The 16,469-nt window shown below is 44.9% G+C and overlaps 1 protein-coding gene across 2 annotated transcripts in view; it reads right to left on the bottom strand.

Annotated features, from left to right (window-relative positions):
* LOC140418355 (ephrin type-A receptor 7-like) overlaps positions 1-16,469 on the bottom strand; it is a 906,389-nt gene that overhangs the window by 43,021 nt on the left and 846,899 nt on the right. For both annotated transcript variants that reach the window (XM_072501830.1, XM_072501826.1), the window contains 3 exons: positions 9,855-10,058; positions 2,458-2,607; positions 1,837-2,030 (listed from right to left, as the gene is read on the bottom strand). In XM_072501830.1, the coding sequence (XP_072357931.1) occupies positions 1,837-2,030; positions 2,458-2,607; positions 9,855-10,058 (548 nt within the window). The remainder of the gene's footprint in view (positions 1-1,836; positions 2,031-2,457; positions 2,608-9,854; positions 10,059-16,469) is intronic.

Consider the following 16,469-nt stretch of genomic DNA (forward strand, 5'->3'; position numbering starts at 1 on the left):
AAGTTACTCAAGCATTTGGGCAGCACGGCTGCGCAGTGTTTAGCACTACTGCTTCACGGCGCCGAGGTCCCAGGTTCGATCCTGGTCCTGGGTCACTGTCCGTGTGGAGTTTATACATTCTCCCCCTGTCTGTGTGGGTCAACCCACCACCCACAACCTAAAAGATGTGCAGGGTAGGTGGATTGGCCATGCTTAATTGCCCGTTAATTGAAAAAAAAAATGGGTACTCTAAATTTATTAAAAAGAAAAAAAAAGTGACTCAAGCATTTGCCCCAAGTACAATTTGCTCCCTAATTACATCCCACCAAAAATATTCTACTCATCTACACAACGTGAGAGTTTTTCATTCACTACCAAAGACAAAGATAAGGAAGGAAGGGGAGAGGTGGGGAGTAGAGAGGAAGAGAGATCCAGATAGCACACCAGATTGGGGGTGAGGGAGGGGAGGAGAGATGCCCTGCTGTGAGTGGGGGTTGGCATTCCCGCTTCCACAGGGTCAGCGAGGGCAAAGTCCTGTTTGCTGAATCTGTACAGCCGATGAACACTGTATTGGCCAGCTACACTGTGGGATTTCTTCGAGCTGGAATACATTTTAGATATGAAACTGTTTCCACTGATTAAAGTTTTAATCTGTTAAGGTATGTGCATCAGCTTTTCTTTTTACTCGTTCTTGGGATGTGGGCATCGCTAGCTAGGCCAGCATTTATTGCCTATTCCTAATTGCCCTTGTTCAGAGGGAGTTTAAGAGCCAACCACATCGTCGGTTTGGAGTCACATGTCAGTCAGACCAGGTAAGGACAGCAGATTACCTTCTCTAAAGGACAACCAGATGGGTTTTTAACACAATTAGCAATTCGACTTCAATTCCAGATTTTTATTGAATTCAAATTTTACCATTTGCCATGGTGGGATTCGAACCCAGGTCCCCAGAGCATTACTCTGGGTCTCACGAATACTAGTCCAGTGCAATACCACTTTGCTACCACCCTCTATGGTCCTGCAGAGACCATTCTTTCACTTTTAGTTACTCGTTGTTGGTGTGAAGTCAAATCAACTACACGTCAGCTTAAGGTCTGGATGACATATCCTATTAAGCAGTCTCAGATCAGGCTGAGTGTGGATCTGATGTCAGGTTAAAAAAAAAACCTCCAACCTCTTCATTAAAGAGTTTTTAAAAACATTATCGAGGAGAACTCCAAATGCTTCTCATTCATATCGAACTCTGACTCATTTCCCCAATGTCCTTGTGGCTTGTCTGACTGAGGCTCTGAACGAGTGATGTTCTGTGCTCAAGAATGCGACATTCAGTGCTGTTTAACTTGCACTTATAAGGCACTGTGTTGGGAGACTCTCCGAACACCACCCAAACTCGTTCCACAGCAATTAATTAGGACAAAACCCTTTGTCTGTCTGGGCTAGATGAAAACCTTGGTAGCAAGATCAGTCAAAGGAGCTCAAAGGATTAAGGAACACAAATGTATACAAAGTAGTTTCTCTTATATTTATGTTTCAGATTTCTAAGCATAAAGTCGAATGGGAGCTAGTGTGTTCATTCTAAAGTCATTTACATTTAAAATATAGTTAATGCATTACTACCCGAGACAGATGTTACATCCACAAATATCAAGTTGGATGCTATTAAAACAGAGCAGATGGATGATTAGAGAATCGCAAGGGGACTTTAATGGTGAAATCTGCATGCAGCAGTTCCATCATCTCTCATAAAACAGTCCATAAATAAAGCACTGTGAACCGTTGTACCACCAGCCCAAGGTCCAATTCGATCGCTTAGGCACAAGCTCAGGCTAAGTGCGTAAGGCTCTGGTTAGCATTTACCTGAGGCAGCCGTTGGGGATGGCCTTCAAGCTGTCAGGATTGCACCCCATCTTGCTAAGGATGCTCAAGATCTGTGCAAATTTGGGCCTGTCATTGCGATCCTTCTGCCAACACTCCAGCATGAGCTGGTGGAGCCTGGACGGGCAGTTCATGGGAGCAGAGAGGCGAAAGCCTTCTTCGACTGCTTTTATCACCTGCAAAGGCAACACAGGGCGACAGAGACATTATTTTAAGATGGAGGCCCAAAGGTTGTGAAAATTTACATTCAGCTGTACGTGGAGTTGAATCTGTGCCAGATTTACAATCATTCCACAATTCTCCTGCTACTAAAATATTAAATGGTCCCTTTGTGCAAAATTCTATCTGACAAAATTATACATCTGAATATTCCATAACAATAATATCCAGTTGCTAATTACACACTTAGCTGGAAGAAGATTGTATCAGGAAATCGAATTACTCTACAGGCAATCAAGTATAACATGTAGATCTATAAACGACAATAAATTGCATCAACCTGTCCTCAGGGTGAGGTCAAAAATTCATTAGCAGCCATCTCGCTGAAATCTCGCCTGAGATCGAATGGCAATTACACATTCAGGGTCGAACTATGCAACTCACGTCTTGATTGGACATGTCCCAATAAGGCCGTTCTCCGTAGGACATCACCTCCCACATGACTATCCCGAAACTCCACACGTCACTGGCCGTGCTGTATCTGTGGTACTGGATGGCTTCTGGAGCTGCCCACAGGACCGTGGCCTTCCCGCCCTGTTTCAGAGAGAGTTGGCAGATGGGGCTCAGAGTTTACACGGCTGGAATCTTTCACCATAAAGCACATGGCCGACCTTGCACCAAGGTTTGCCCTTTGAGATTTTTTTTCGCAGTTTATATGCGAGGAAAAGCAAATAATGCAAGAGGGAGGATATTTACCCCATTTTGAATTCTACTTTATTTTGACTCCATGGTCAGATTTGTACATCTCTAATTTTATTTTTGACCTGTTTGACACCGAATACTGTATTCACTACGGCGTCCCATCCTCAGAAAGGATATATGAATTTTTGAGCGGGTGCTATGCAGCATGACACTGAAACTAATAAGGTTCAAAAAGCTTCTGTTAAGGTTCAATAATGAGAACAAATTGCATTGACAGTGTCTATTCCTTTGAATATAGAGACCTAGGCATGATCCAATTGAGATGATGAAAGAATATGAGAAGGTAAATAGAGAGAATTGTTCCCCCCAGGGTGGGGTGGGGTGGGGGTGGTCAATTTTTGGCTAAAATGCCAGGGTGAAATAGTGCCATGGAATCATTTACATTGGTCTGAGAGAGCAGACATTGCCTTGGTATAAAGGTCTCACCAGACGACAGCACCTCTGAAGGCACAGCACTCCCTTAGGACTGCACTGGGGTATCAGCATAGATTTTTGACTTGAACCCACAACCTTTTGACTCAGGAGACAAAAGATGTTCTGGAGTATTACCGACAATAAAACACCAATGCTCGTTCTGCCACGTTTGTCAAATAAATAAATAAGAATGGTAAATAAAAATAATTTTCATGAGAAGAAGTGGTATGTTGAGGTTGTCGCTTTTATGCATTTAGTATATTGTGCTGCAGTGCTTGGCACTGCAACGTCAATGAGGTAAAACTTAAACAATGCTTGGCTCATTCATAAAGTGTTTACCAAAGCATCTGGCTCTGCTCTTTCAAAACAGTGTCAAAAACATCCACAGCCACATTAAAGGTCATAGCAGAATGAGCATCAGTGCTTCAATAATAGTAATTCGACTGAGCACCATCCAGCTATGCAGTATTAATTGATTGAAATCACAGAATCCTTACAGTACAAAAGGAGGCTATTTAGCCCATGGAGTCTGCACCGACCCTCCGCCAGAGCACCCCACCCAGGCCCAATCCCCTGCCCTATCCCTATAACCCCACCTAAACTTTGGACACTATGGGGCAATCTAGCATGGCCAACCCGGAGTATCCATAGGAAATTCACACAGACATGGGGAGAATGTGCAAACTCCACACAGTCACCCAAAGTCAGAATACAACCTGGGTTCTTGGAGCTGTGAGGCAGCAGTGTTAACCACTGTGTCACTGCGCCGTCCCAAATATAAAATGTAAAACAATTTTTGATAAGTGTGGGAAACTAGAAGCAGGGACACGTTCCAATTTTAAGAAAGGAGCTAACTGGTGCTGGATTAAATATTCTGGATGTAAAGCTGCAGTTTCCACTTTCTGCTGCTTTGAAGAAATCTGCAGTCCACATGCATTTCAGGCAATAAAAGGGATTTTTCGTCGGAGTTTGTGTCACTAAGACACTAAGAGCTTAAAGCAGGAATGCTTGTCTGCTTGGGCTGATTTCTCTGGGCTGAAAATTCACTTGACTGCAAAAAACAGGATAAAAGGATGGTTTTTTTCAACCGCTAATTAATGAATCACAGGAGCACTTGCGTTTAAACCAAATGATTTGTAAGAATGGACATTTGTTAGTAGCAGTGAAAAATTAGCAGCCAATCTTCAACCAAATGGTCCTTTAATACTGCTTAAGCGGGTAATGAGCCATTAAATATTAAGTGATCCGTTAATCCAGCTGTGGAATGTGCAATCTTTGGTGTAATTTTAAGTCTAACCAGCACAGAGAAAGCTGATTTAACAACAGGGCCTTCTAACACAAGACTCATTTTCCCTTTGCTATAGAAAGTTGAAGGTTGATCTAATTGGGGTGTTTAAAATATTAGATTTGATATGGTCGGCAATTACTAGTCACTTGCTTAGCAGGAAGATCATATGGAGGGACCTCTAAACAAAAAGTGGAAAAGGGATTAACTATTTCCACTGGTGGGGAGGAATTCCAGAACAAGGGAGCTCAATCTTCAATTTAAGAACACAAGAATTTGGAGCAGGAGAACGCTCTGCCATTCGATAAGATTATGGCAGATCGGATTCTGGCTTCAACTTACCTACCTGGCTGTCCCTCTTCTCCCACTCATAACCCTTGACCCCTGTGATGACCCCCATGAGGATCATGAGGGATCACTCACTGATCCCCTGCAGGGGTCATGGAGTACGGGTTCCCATGATAACAGGCAGCGGCCCATCCAGCTAGAACTCGTAATTGAGCCTTTTATATACCATTTCAGACCCAGACTGGGAGTTCCTGTCCGTCCCGGGTTGGGACACTAGTGTTGAATGCCACAGCTGCGGCTTTACTTTTGAGTTAAAATAAATTTGATTTAATCTTTATCTTCATGTCTCCTGGAGTACTACAAATCCCTTGTCAATCCAAAATCAGTCTAACTCAGCCCTGAATATATTCATTGACCCAGATCCCACTGTCCATCTGAGGAACAGAATTCCAACGGTTATCGTAGAATTTACAGTGCAGAAGAAGGCCATTCATCCCATCAAGTCTACACCAGCCCTTGAAAGAGCGCCCTACTTATCCCCCGCTTCACCCTATCCCTGTAACCTAGTAACCCCGCCTAACCTTTGGTCGCTAAGGGGAAATTTTATGTGGCCAATCCACCTAACCTGCACATTTTTGGACTGTGGGAGGAAACCGGAGCATCCGGAAAACCTACACAGACACGGGAGAAAGTGCAAACTCCAGGCAGACCCATTCCACCCCCCCTGAGAAAACATTTCTCATCTCAGTCATAAATGAGAGATCCCCTTATTTTTAAGCTGAGTCTCCTCGTTCGAGAAACATCCTCTCAGCAAAATTAAAGGCTTAGATTCTGGAGGTCAGGTGAACTCTTCGGGAGTTAGATTTCAGATGAAACCAAACTGGGGCAGGGATTGAAATCTACTGGGAGCAGCTTGCACAAATACTGAAGAACGCGTCGGATTTAGATGAAAGTGAAAGTTGCCTTGGTGCCAAAGGACCATAGGCTGCTCTCCCCTTTGAGAGAGAGAGCTGACTAGTGATCATCTAACCCAAGGGTCACCATACCTCAGGGGAGGAGCAAGGTTGAGAAGGCTTCATGAATAACCTCAGCAGGTATGGGAAATGAACCCGTGCTGTTGGCATCACTCTGCATCACAAACCAGCCGTCTAACCAACTTAGCTAATTGACTCCCCACCCATGATTGAGACACACGATAAGGAGGTATAAGCTCAGCCATTATGTAAATGAATGGCACAAGAGACTCAAGTGACTGAATATCCTATTCCTGCTTCAATGGTCCCATCAAATTGGCTGTGCTTCCCTGTGCTCTCTCCAATATCTGCATGTCATTCTGATAATAGTGACCTGAATTGTATACAGGGCTTCAAGTGGGGCCGGAGCAGCACTTAGTACAAACTCCAGCATGACTATAGCTTTACGACTCTCTTTCTTTGCTATACACTCTAAATCCTATTTGCTCTCCTTATTGCTGTTGTATTCTTTGCTGGTTCCACCAATGATCGATTGCCAGATCCTCCAATTCCCTCTCCTGTTGAATAAGACCATTTAGCTTGCTTTATTATCTTCTCCACATCTCATCAGTTTGCATTTGTCCAGACAAAGTGACATCAGCGCTTTTTTGATTGGGATCCATCCGGCTCAATATTTGCACAACCTGCTTCCTGCATCCTGCGATCCCTCCCAGTTTGGTTTATCTGAACGCTCTGAGTCTTGGCATTCCTTTCATCATTTCTAAGTTAATTAATATTGCAAACTGCAATAGCCCCAGCACCGATCCCCCCAAGGCATCCTATGAGATACCTCCTTACAGATTGATCCACACCCACACCTCCGCTTCCTCCACGTCAGTCAACTTATAATAAATATTTTTTAAATAACATGGTTAACACAGAGTAGGTGAATCTTTCCTTCGATTCACAATAATTGATTTCAGGAAAAAATTAGGGATTTATATATTACTCGTCCTGATGCGCACCTAAAGCTGTTTGAACTCATACCTTTATGCCATAAAGTCACCATGAAGCTAAGAAATGCAATTTAATATTCACATTACATAACAGATGTCATTGTTCTTACAATTCAGCGCAAATATCTGACAAATAAAAAACAACATAGGATTTCTATACAATCCGACACATCATCATTGTAGAATGAGAGAGCATATGGGGAAGGGAGATAAGAGGGGGAAAAGCATGATAGGAGTGTGAAAGTCAAGGGAGAAGGGGAGTGAGTAAGACAAAGAGAGCGGGAAGGAGAAAAAGTGAGAAAGAGCACAAGAAGAGTGCAAAAGAGGGCGAGAGAGGGAAAGCAAGGGAATGGAGTCAGGAGTCCTTGAATGGGGATGCACCACCATTTTTAAAGGGCTACCAAGTCATCCCAACTCAATAAAAACTCAGCCCAATCTTCATCTACCAAACTAGACCAGTCACCAAACTGCCTGTCCTCTACTCATAGGCCGAGGGAAGCAAACACATGGAAAGCAAAAACAAGAGGGTGTCAGGAAAAATGAGCAGAAGAGGGCTGCTGGTTCGATGACAGGCTAATTTTTGGCTTACTACAGAACATTGTGTTGAGTTTTCACCGCATTGGGATGACATGGGAACCCTTTCAAAATGGTTGCGGGTCCCGAATCTGAAATTCCCAACCCGATTCCTGGGCTGTCTGATTTCAAGAATGCTTTTAAAGGGTGCCGGCTAGTTTCCTGCCAAAAGGCCATACCTGACACTGCCGACCCGGCTGGCTCCACTGTGGAGACAAGCATTTCCCACTCCTCCACACTTTTCATGGGGTTGGGCTAAGTTTTGAAAGCGTCATCCTTCATGGCCCCTCAGATGAATTGTGAGCCCTCGTGTGCATGAGGAGCCCTTGGGGGTGATTCTCTGGCTGTGCTGCGTCCGGCACCAATCCCACTCTATCAGGAGAACCTGAAAATGGGATTCGCGCCGGGTGCCACACAGTTTCCCATTCTCACTGGCCTGCTCCATGTGGCATGATTAGGATCTCACCCAGAAAGGGCGAGAATCTGATCACACCACATTTGAATTCATTTTAATTACATTAGCAAGATTAAAGTAGAATGCAGCGACCTCCAAGGAGTCACCCTGCCGCCACACCCGCCCCCCCCCCCCCGCCACCCCCGCTCCCAGCAGGAACTGCATCGGGTGAGCGTTGGTGCAGGTCCTGACAAGTGTAATACCAGTGTCCCTATGCCCCTCTCCTGCTGTCAGGCTGGAGAGGGAGGGTGCCTATGGGTTCTAGGGTTTGGGTGGCCTCGGCACTCTCCCCCAGGATAAGGGTCGCGTGGCTGGACTGCACCTTTAATCTTGGGAAACCCAAAGATCACTCTTGGCACAGAAGGACAGTGGTTAGCACAGTTGCTTCACAGCTCCAGAGTCCCAGGTTCGACTCCCGGCTTGGTTCACTGTCTGTGCGGAGTCTGCACATTCTCCCTATGTCTGTGTGGATTTCCTCTGGGTGCTCCGGTTTCCTCCCACAGTCCAAAGATGTGCACGTTAGGTGGATTGGCCATGATAAATTGCCCATGGTGTCCAAAACGTTTAGGTGGGGTTACGGGGATAGGGTGGAGGCATGGGCTTAAGCAGGGTGCTCTTTCCAAGGGCCGGTACAGACTCGAGGGGCTGAATGGCCTCTTTCTGCACTGTGAATTCTATGATTCTATGATTCTATTTCAGGCATCTTTCTGATCAAAATCTTTATTCTTGTTTGTGTACAGTTGAAGTGGGCTGGTCATTTTAATCTCCATGCCCCCTGGGCACCTGGAAGGCTTCCAAAACGAAACAATACTCCATTCTGCAGAAGGGATTCTCTTTTCACCCTCTCAGAAGCTACAGGTGTGAGAAGACCTCTTTGAAGTCCTCTGACTGACAGAGAATGTCAATTTCACAAGAGGGGATGTCCATTTTTAGCCTGTATGGGCAGCAGATACAGCCTGGACACTTTGAACTGCTCTGCTTGACAGCTGCATAGCAGATTACAAAGTTCATTGTTGATACAAGTTAAGAAGTCTCAAATGTATTCTTCATAGCTGCTCATTTAGCCCCATGTATCCAGAACAGAACCCACAAACCCTTGAAACCATTTAACCTTGTGTAAATAAAGATTGCAAAATTGACTGCAGAGACCAGAGAGCCAGATTCAAGAAATAATTTATCTGGGGTGCAGCTGTTTCAACAAGACTAATGGATTGCTGGGCTTTCAGCCATGCATAAATAATGAGTGGAAAGTAATTAATAAATGAATGACTTTAAAAAAAAACTTTTTCTCCAAACTACTGTCACTACAGGGGCTCATTTATTTTATACATTGTACAGCACGGATCAATGGGCATGCAAATGGTGTGGCATGCCATTGGGGACTTGAGAAGCCATGGGGGTGTTGTCATGGGTGATGGGGCATAGCGTGGAATTGGGGGCATGCAGGATGAGCGGAATGCCATAACTTGGCCTGGGAGTAAGAGGGATCATGGGAGGTTGGTAGAGGGACATAGATTGACATTGAGTTCAAGAAGGGCCATGAACAGTGTGAGAGGGTTCAAGTTTGGAGGTACTTTGCATTTTTATTTTAACTGTGATGAAATCACACAGCACCAAAGTGGGCCTTTTAAACAACCCGTCTCCACACCCTGCAGCATTTGCTTCTGCCTCTGACCTCCTTCCCAGCTCAGCTGGCCTGACACCAGCCTGCACTTGTCCCCTGGAAATTAAAATCCCACCTTTATTGGCACTTTCTCCTGAGGTGAGTGGGCCGAGCCACTGATTTTCCCAACTCCCCTGCCTTCCTCGAGGATGAAAATTCAGGCATATGTATTGAAAAGTAACTTCTGGGATGATACAGGATTGGAACAGCAGACTTACTATAAAAATGGGATTCTTTTTTTAGAAATAGCATGAAATGTTCCTACTTATGTGGAGATTGCTTTTCTGTTGCAATCATAATTTCAATTACTGTGCTTTCAGATGGGGCCCCGCATCGAGGTGCAAAGAGACCATTACTGATGTGGGTGCCCCAATCATGAACATCAAGGTGTCTTTACTTGCTGGTCAGCTCTTTGGTGCTTTATTCCACTCACCATAGTTGTGAACACAGAGTCCACCTTCTCTTCATGTGCTTGCCTGAAACCTGCCACTTTGCACACCAAATTGCTGTTGACCAGGATTTTGTGGGCCGCCAGGATTTTATGTATGTAACCCATCTCGGAGAGATACTTCATCCCAGACGCTATTCCGCACAGCATCCCAATCAGTTGAATAACTGTGAACTGGCCCTCGTGCTTCTGCAGAAACAATCAATCATTTCAAAACATTATTTAAGTGGATAAAGCCATTAGTATACCAGAAACAGGGCAGCAGATCACAGCCACCATGCACACTCCATTACTTACAAATTGATCTTGACCTGAATTATTATCTCTATGACATGGTGGAACAAAATTAGAGAACAGAATCTCTTCAGACCACTAAGGATTCAGGTTTGATCTGATCTCCAATTTATTCCATTCATTTGAGGATTTTATGAGTAGATATTTTGAACCTGGTTGAAACATTAACAAAGGCCCCTTGTAGAGAATGGAACCTACCCATCTGTTCCAGACCTCTGACTGAATGAACCCTGAGATTACAGGGAGGACGCTAATCCACTTCTTCAGCACCTCTAGTCAGAAACCCCTCCTTGGGACGAAGAGACTGCCGCCATCCGAATATTATCCTTCAAGCTATATATAACCAATTGTCTCTCTCTAATGGAGAGAGGTGATTATGGTCCTTTGTGGCCTAAAGCTGATTACTTCAGTTTGCTTCTTGTTATGGGTGAGGTGTTTTCAGAACCCCAAAATGTATCATGGAGTTCAACCAACCTCCCCCTTTAATGTATTTGTTGCTTTTCTGAGCACACGGCTTGTTCCCTAGGTGTGGGATTACAATTATGGACACGTGGGTTTTTAAACACAAAACAATGTTTATTCCATGAGCTCAACTTAACCTCTTAAATAAACATTGGATCTCTTAACACCCCTTACTTCAAAGATAACCCTGAAAATATTACAACATTAAATAATCCTTCAGTTATTCCTTTCAACATCCATGATACTTAACACCTTTAAACAGAAACACATCAGGTTAAAGGCTTTACTATTATGAGTTTAAATCACCCAAATGATCCAGAGATAGTCTTTCGTGGCAGGAATCACAGCAGATCCAGCTCACTGCAAACACAGACACACACCAAGCTCTTTTCCTCAAAACTGAAACTTCAAAATGGCTGAACTGAGCTCAGCTCCACCCACTCTCTGACATCACTGTTTTCTTAAAGGTACATTGCTTAATCATCCATTTCTTAAAGATACTCTCACATGATATTCTTGGAAACTAATCTGACAGTAGAGGCCTTTCGAGTAATAAATGTGTTTGCAATGCTTTCAAATTCTTATGACCAATTCTGCTGTTTTCTGAAGATGACTCACATTCTGGATTGTCATTGTCCTGCCTAAGGATTACAGGTTTTTGGATATTAGCAGTAATTTCAGAGCTTGTCTTGCTTTTACTGTTTTTGCTTTTAACACGGAGGTTTATGGGGAGAGTATCCCAGGATCTTTAGCAGTTGTGAGACGTGTAATGGTCATGTGATCTCTTCGTAGAGGGATTTTACTCTCTCCATAAACACTGAGATAGTCTTACATCCATAGAAAGGAAAAAGTAGATTGCATTCACGTGGCATGTTAGGATATCTATCAGGACACTTGAAAGCATTTCACATAAAAATGGATTAATTCCAACCATCTCTCGGCAAAAGCAGCAGTTATTTTTAACACACAGCAAGGTTGATAAGAAACCTCCCTCCAGATTTCCTTCCAAGCCACATTCGGTACGGTAGCACAGTGGTTAGCACATTTGCTTCACAGTGGCAGGCACCTAGGTTCGAAACCTGGCTTGGGTCTGAATTCTCCCTCAGTGTACCCGAACAGGCGCCGGAGTGTGGCGACTCGGGGATTTTAACAGTGACTTCATTGCAGTGTTACTGTATGCCTACTTGTGACACCAATAAAGATTATTAATATTATTATTACACCACCCCATCTTGGACATACAGCAACAATCATCACTGGATCAGAATCTTGGGATTCTTTACTCAATGGCATCAGGGCAGCACCTTCACCATATAATCACAGTGATTTGAGAAGAATACCTGCCCCCTCTGCAGTGCATCTTGAAGTGGATCATAAATGTGGCCTTGCTGTCAAAGCGCACAGCCCAAGACCAAGTGAATAGAAATGCAATGAGTTGAATGGCCATGTATTTTTGGTGGTATGGCTTAACGGAAGAATGTGGATGTGTATGCATGGAAGTTTCCTGCTCTTTCCAGAATAGTGCCATTTGATCTTTAACATTCAGCTGATCCAGCAGGACAGGAAGACGGAGAACAAAAATCTATCAATCTCAGATTTAAAATTAATACGACCAACTCCCGTCATTTGCGACCCCCTCTATCATGCATTTGTTTATCCATGTGAGTATGTATGCACACCAAATTGTGGTTTGTGGCCCCAAAATGTTACTCATCCATGATTTAGACTCTACGTTAAACTGTTTGATTGCTAAACTCTGACCTATCCCAAGTAGAATGTGTGCACTGCACATGCACCATCTCGGCGTACGCACTTATCCACCTTTAGAGATATCACCCGTTGCGAGGTTTAATGGGAACAGAACCACCGTGAAAGAGGAGAGTTGACTGTAATTGATCTGGAATCAAATGCTCTTTGTGGAAGGGAGTTTAAACATCTATCTCCGTGTGCGTGTAGAAAAGTTTCCTAAATTCGCTCATGAAGAATTTGGCCCTCCGTTTCCAACAATGAAATGAAATGAAATGAAAATCACATTGTCACGAGTAGGCTTCAATGAAGTTACTGTGAAAAGCCCCTAGTTGCCACATTCCGGCGCCTGTTCGGGGAGGCTGGTACGGGAACAATGCCCTGGTCCTAGGTTCCCTAACCAGCGAAAATAGTTTCTCCCCGTTCTCCCCTGTCTGTTCCCCTCAGTAGGAGGGGAAAGGAATATTTAAATGTTGCTTGGCCATCCTCCACAGTTATCGACAGACCTTGCCACTTTTAGCCACTGGGCAATTTTTGCTGCAAGGTGACAGCTCCAAAGGGGATGAGAAGCAGTCAAGCAACATTGCGTGATGATCCAAAGAGAACCACTCTAGGATTACGAAATGAGGAGAAAATTAAAAAATATCAGAGGATATCACATCTGTCTGCTTTCCGACATTTCCCAGCTTGCCTCAGCTCAGGTGAAACAGTGTATGAGGCGACATGGAGTGTGAGAACAACTAGCACAGTTGGGATAAAGGACAAAGAAAATGAAGAGAGGGGAAATTTAACATGCAGTTGTCAGTCATGGATTGGTAGAAGATTAAATCTCCATCCACTGTACAAACTGGTTCCTAATCCAACACTGCAGCTGTTTCATCAGAATACCTGGGATGTTTCAATGAAGAGAGCGCAGGCAGTACAGTGACAATCTCCCAGTAGCCAGCTATCGTGCTAACATAGGAATACGAGGAGGCCGTTCAGCCCCTTGAGCCACTCCACCAATGAATGAGATTGTACTTTAATCCACTTAAACCACATAAACTCAATGTCCCTTGATATCATAAATCATAGATCATAGAATTTACAGTGCAGAAGGAGGCCATTCGGCACATCGAGTCTGCACCGGCTCTTGGAAAGAGCACCCACTTAAGCCCACACCTCCACCCTATCCCCATAACCCAGTAACCCCACCCAACCTAAGGGCAATTTATCAAGGCCAATCCACCTAACCTGCACATCTTTGAACTGTGGGAGGAAACCGGAGCACCCGGAGGAAACCCACGCAGACACGGGGAGAACGTTGCCCAACATGATTCTCAAACAATGTTGAAAGTTCCAATTCACCTGGCTTTTGGGAAGAGAATTCCAGGTTTCTGCTGCTCTTTGTGTGCAAAAAAAAAAAGCTTCCCAATTTCACTCCTAAGTGGCCCAGATGTCATTTTAAATCATGTCCCTTTACTTCCCTTTCTCCCGCCAGGAGGAAATTGTCTCTTCCATGTCAATACTTTCAGCATTTTAAAATACCTCAAATCAGACCTCTCCTCAATCTTTTATATTCAAGGCAATTCAGCAAGATTTATGCAAACTGTGCCCGTAATGGACGCTAAATCTCGCAAGCAGTCAAAAACAAGATTTCTGCTGGCAAAATCTCAGTTTGAGATCTTCCTCACACCCCTCCCCTACCCAGTGACATATTCAGGTTCATGCCCTAGAACTTTTATAACATTATCATATCATTACTATTATATTGGTATATTTGGACTTTCAGAAGGCGTTTGACAAAGTCCCGCAAAAGAGATTATTGTGCAAGATTAAAGCGCATGGGATTGGGGGAAATGTATTGAGGTGGATAGAAAACTGGTTGGCAGAGAGGAAACAGAGTAGGAATTAATGGGTCCTTTTCAAATTGGCAGGCAGTAACTAGTGAGGTACCACAGGGACCCCAGCTATTCACAATATATATTAATGATTTGGATGAGGGAACAAAATGTAACATCTTAAAGTTTGCAGATGATACCAAATTAGGTGGGAGGGTGAATTGTGACGAGGATGCAGGGATCCTACAGCAAGATCTGGACAGGTTATGGGAGTGGGCAGATCAATGGCAGATGCAGTATAATTTGGATAAGTGTGAGGTTATTCACTTTGGAAGTAAAAACAGGAAGGCAGATTATTACCTGAATGGTTGTAAATTAGGAGAGGGGAGTGTGCAGCGGGACCTGGGTGTCCTTGTGCACCATTCACTGAATGTAAGTATGCAGGTGCAGCAAGCGGTAAAGAAGGCTAATGGTATGTTGGTCTTCATTGCAAGAGGTTTCGAGGATAGAAGCAGAGATGTTGCTGCAATTGAACAAGACCTTGGTGAGGCCACACTTGGAATACTGTGTGCAGTTTTGGTCTACTATGAGGAAGGATGTTCTTGCTCTCGAGGGAGCGCAGCGAAGGTTTACCACTGATTCCAGGGATGGCGGGACTGTCATATGACTGTCACTAGGTTGGGATTGTTCTCGCTGGAGTTCAGAAGAATGAGGGGGGGATCTCATAGAGACTTAGAAAAATTGTAACAGGACTAGACAGGGTAGATGCAGGGAAGATGCTACCAATGATGGGTGTGTCCAGAACCAGGAGCCACAGTCTGAGGATTCAGGGTAAACCATCTCGGACAGAGATAAGGAGACATTTCTTCACACAAGAGTAGTTGATGCTAAAACTTTGAATATATTCAAGAGGTGGCTGGTATCGCACTTGGGGAGAATGGGATCAAAGGCTGTGGGGAGAAAACAGGATTAGGCTATTGAGTTGGATAATCAGCCATGATCGTGATGAATGGCGGAGCAGGCTGGAAGGGCCAAAAGGACTCCTCCTGCTGCTATCTTCTATGTAGCTATATATGTATATTACTGGGTTTGATGCGGTACTGGCTACCCACGACGTCATGCTGGCATGAATCACTATGAAAACCAGTCGTGATGACCATGTCAGGACGTACAATGAGGCATAGCCACTGGGTGATGCGGGACATGGCCACGCAGTGCCCTGGTACTGCACCCTGGGGAGCACCATTTGCAGGGAGGGTGGAAGTTCCCATTATGTGTGTGTGTGGGGGCGAACAATACTTGTTGGGGGGGCTCTGTGCATGCATTGGCGGTTGGGTTGGGGGGAGCTAGGAAGCCTGGTGCAAGTGAAGGGGGGTGGGGGTGGTGCCAGTGATGAGAAGGGTGGTAGTACTGAAGGTGAGATGGGTGGTGTGGTAGTATGTATTGGGGGTCATGTGGGACTGGAAGCCCTAATGTCATTGGCTGACAGATCCCGGGTCCTGGTTGGCCGTTGACCTCATACTCCGCCCTGAAGGCGAAGTATAAGAAGCCGGTGCCTTCCCCCGCATGCCAGTTTACTATCGGGCTGCTGGGGAACAGACACGCTTAATAAAGCCTCATCGACTTCACTCTGTTTGTCTCACGGAGTCTTTGTGCGCCACAATTTATTAAGCGTGTCTGATATACCTGGCCGGCAGGAGATTCACTCTCCTCACTGACCAACGGTCGGTTGCCTTCATGTTCGATAATGCACAGCGGGGCAAGATCAAGAACGACAAGATCTTGCGGTGGAGGATCGAACTCTCCACCTTCAACTATGAGATCTTGTACCGGCCCGGAAAGCTGAACGAGCCGTCTGATGCCCTATCCCGCGGGACATGTGCCAACGCACAAATTGACCGCCTCCAAGCCCTCCACGAGGACCTCTGTCACCCGGGGGTCACTCGGTTTTACCACTTCATCAAGTCCCGCAATCTCCCCTACTCCTTAGAGGAGGTCCGTACAGTCACAAGAGACTGCCACATCTGCGCAGAATGCAAACCGCATTTTTTCAGGCCAGATGGAGCGCACCTGATTAAGGCTTCTCGTCCCTTTGAACGCCTCAGTCTCGATTTCAAAGGGCCCCTCCCCTCCACCGACCGCAACGCGTATTTCCTTAATGTAGTGGACGAATACTCCCGCTTCCCTTTTGCCATTCCCTGCTCCGACATGACCGCGGCCACAGTCATTAAAGCCCTGAACAGCATATTCACACTGTTCGGTTACCCCGCATACGTCC

This window comes from Scyliorhinus torazame, chromosome 1 (assembly GCF_047496885.1).
Source record: "Scyliorhinus torazame isolate Kashiwa2021f chromosome 1, sScyTor2.1, whole genome shotgun sequence".
Classification (NCBI taxonomy): Eukaryota; Metazoa; Chordata; class Chondrichthyes; order Carcharhiniformes; family Scyliorhinidae; genus Scyliorhinus; species Scyliorhinus torazame.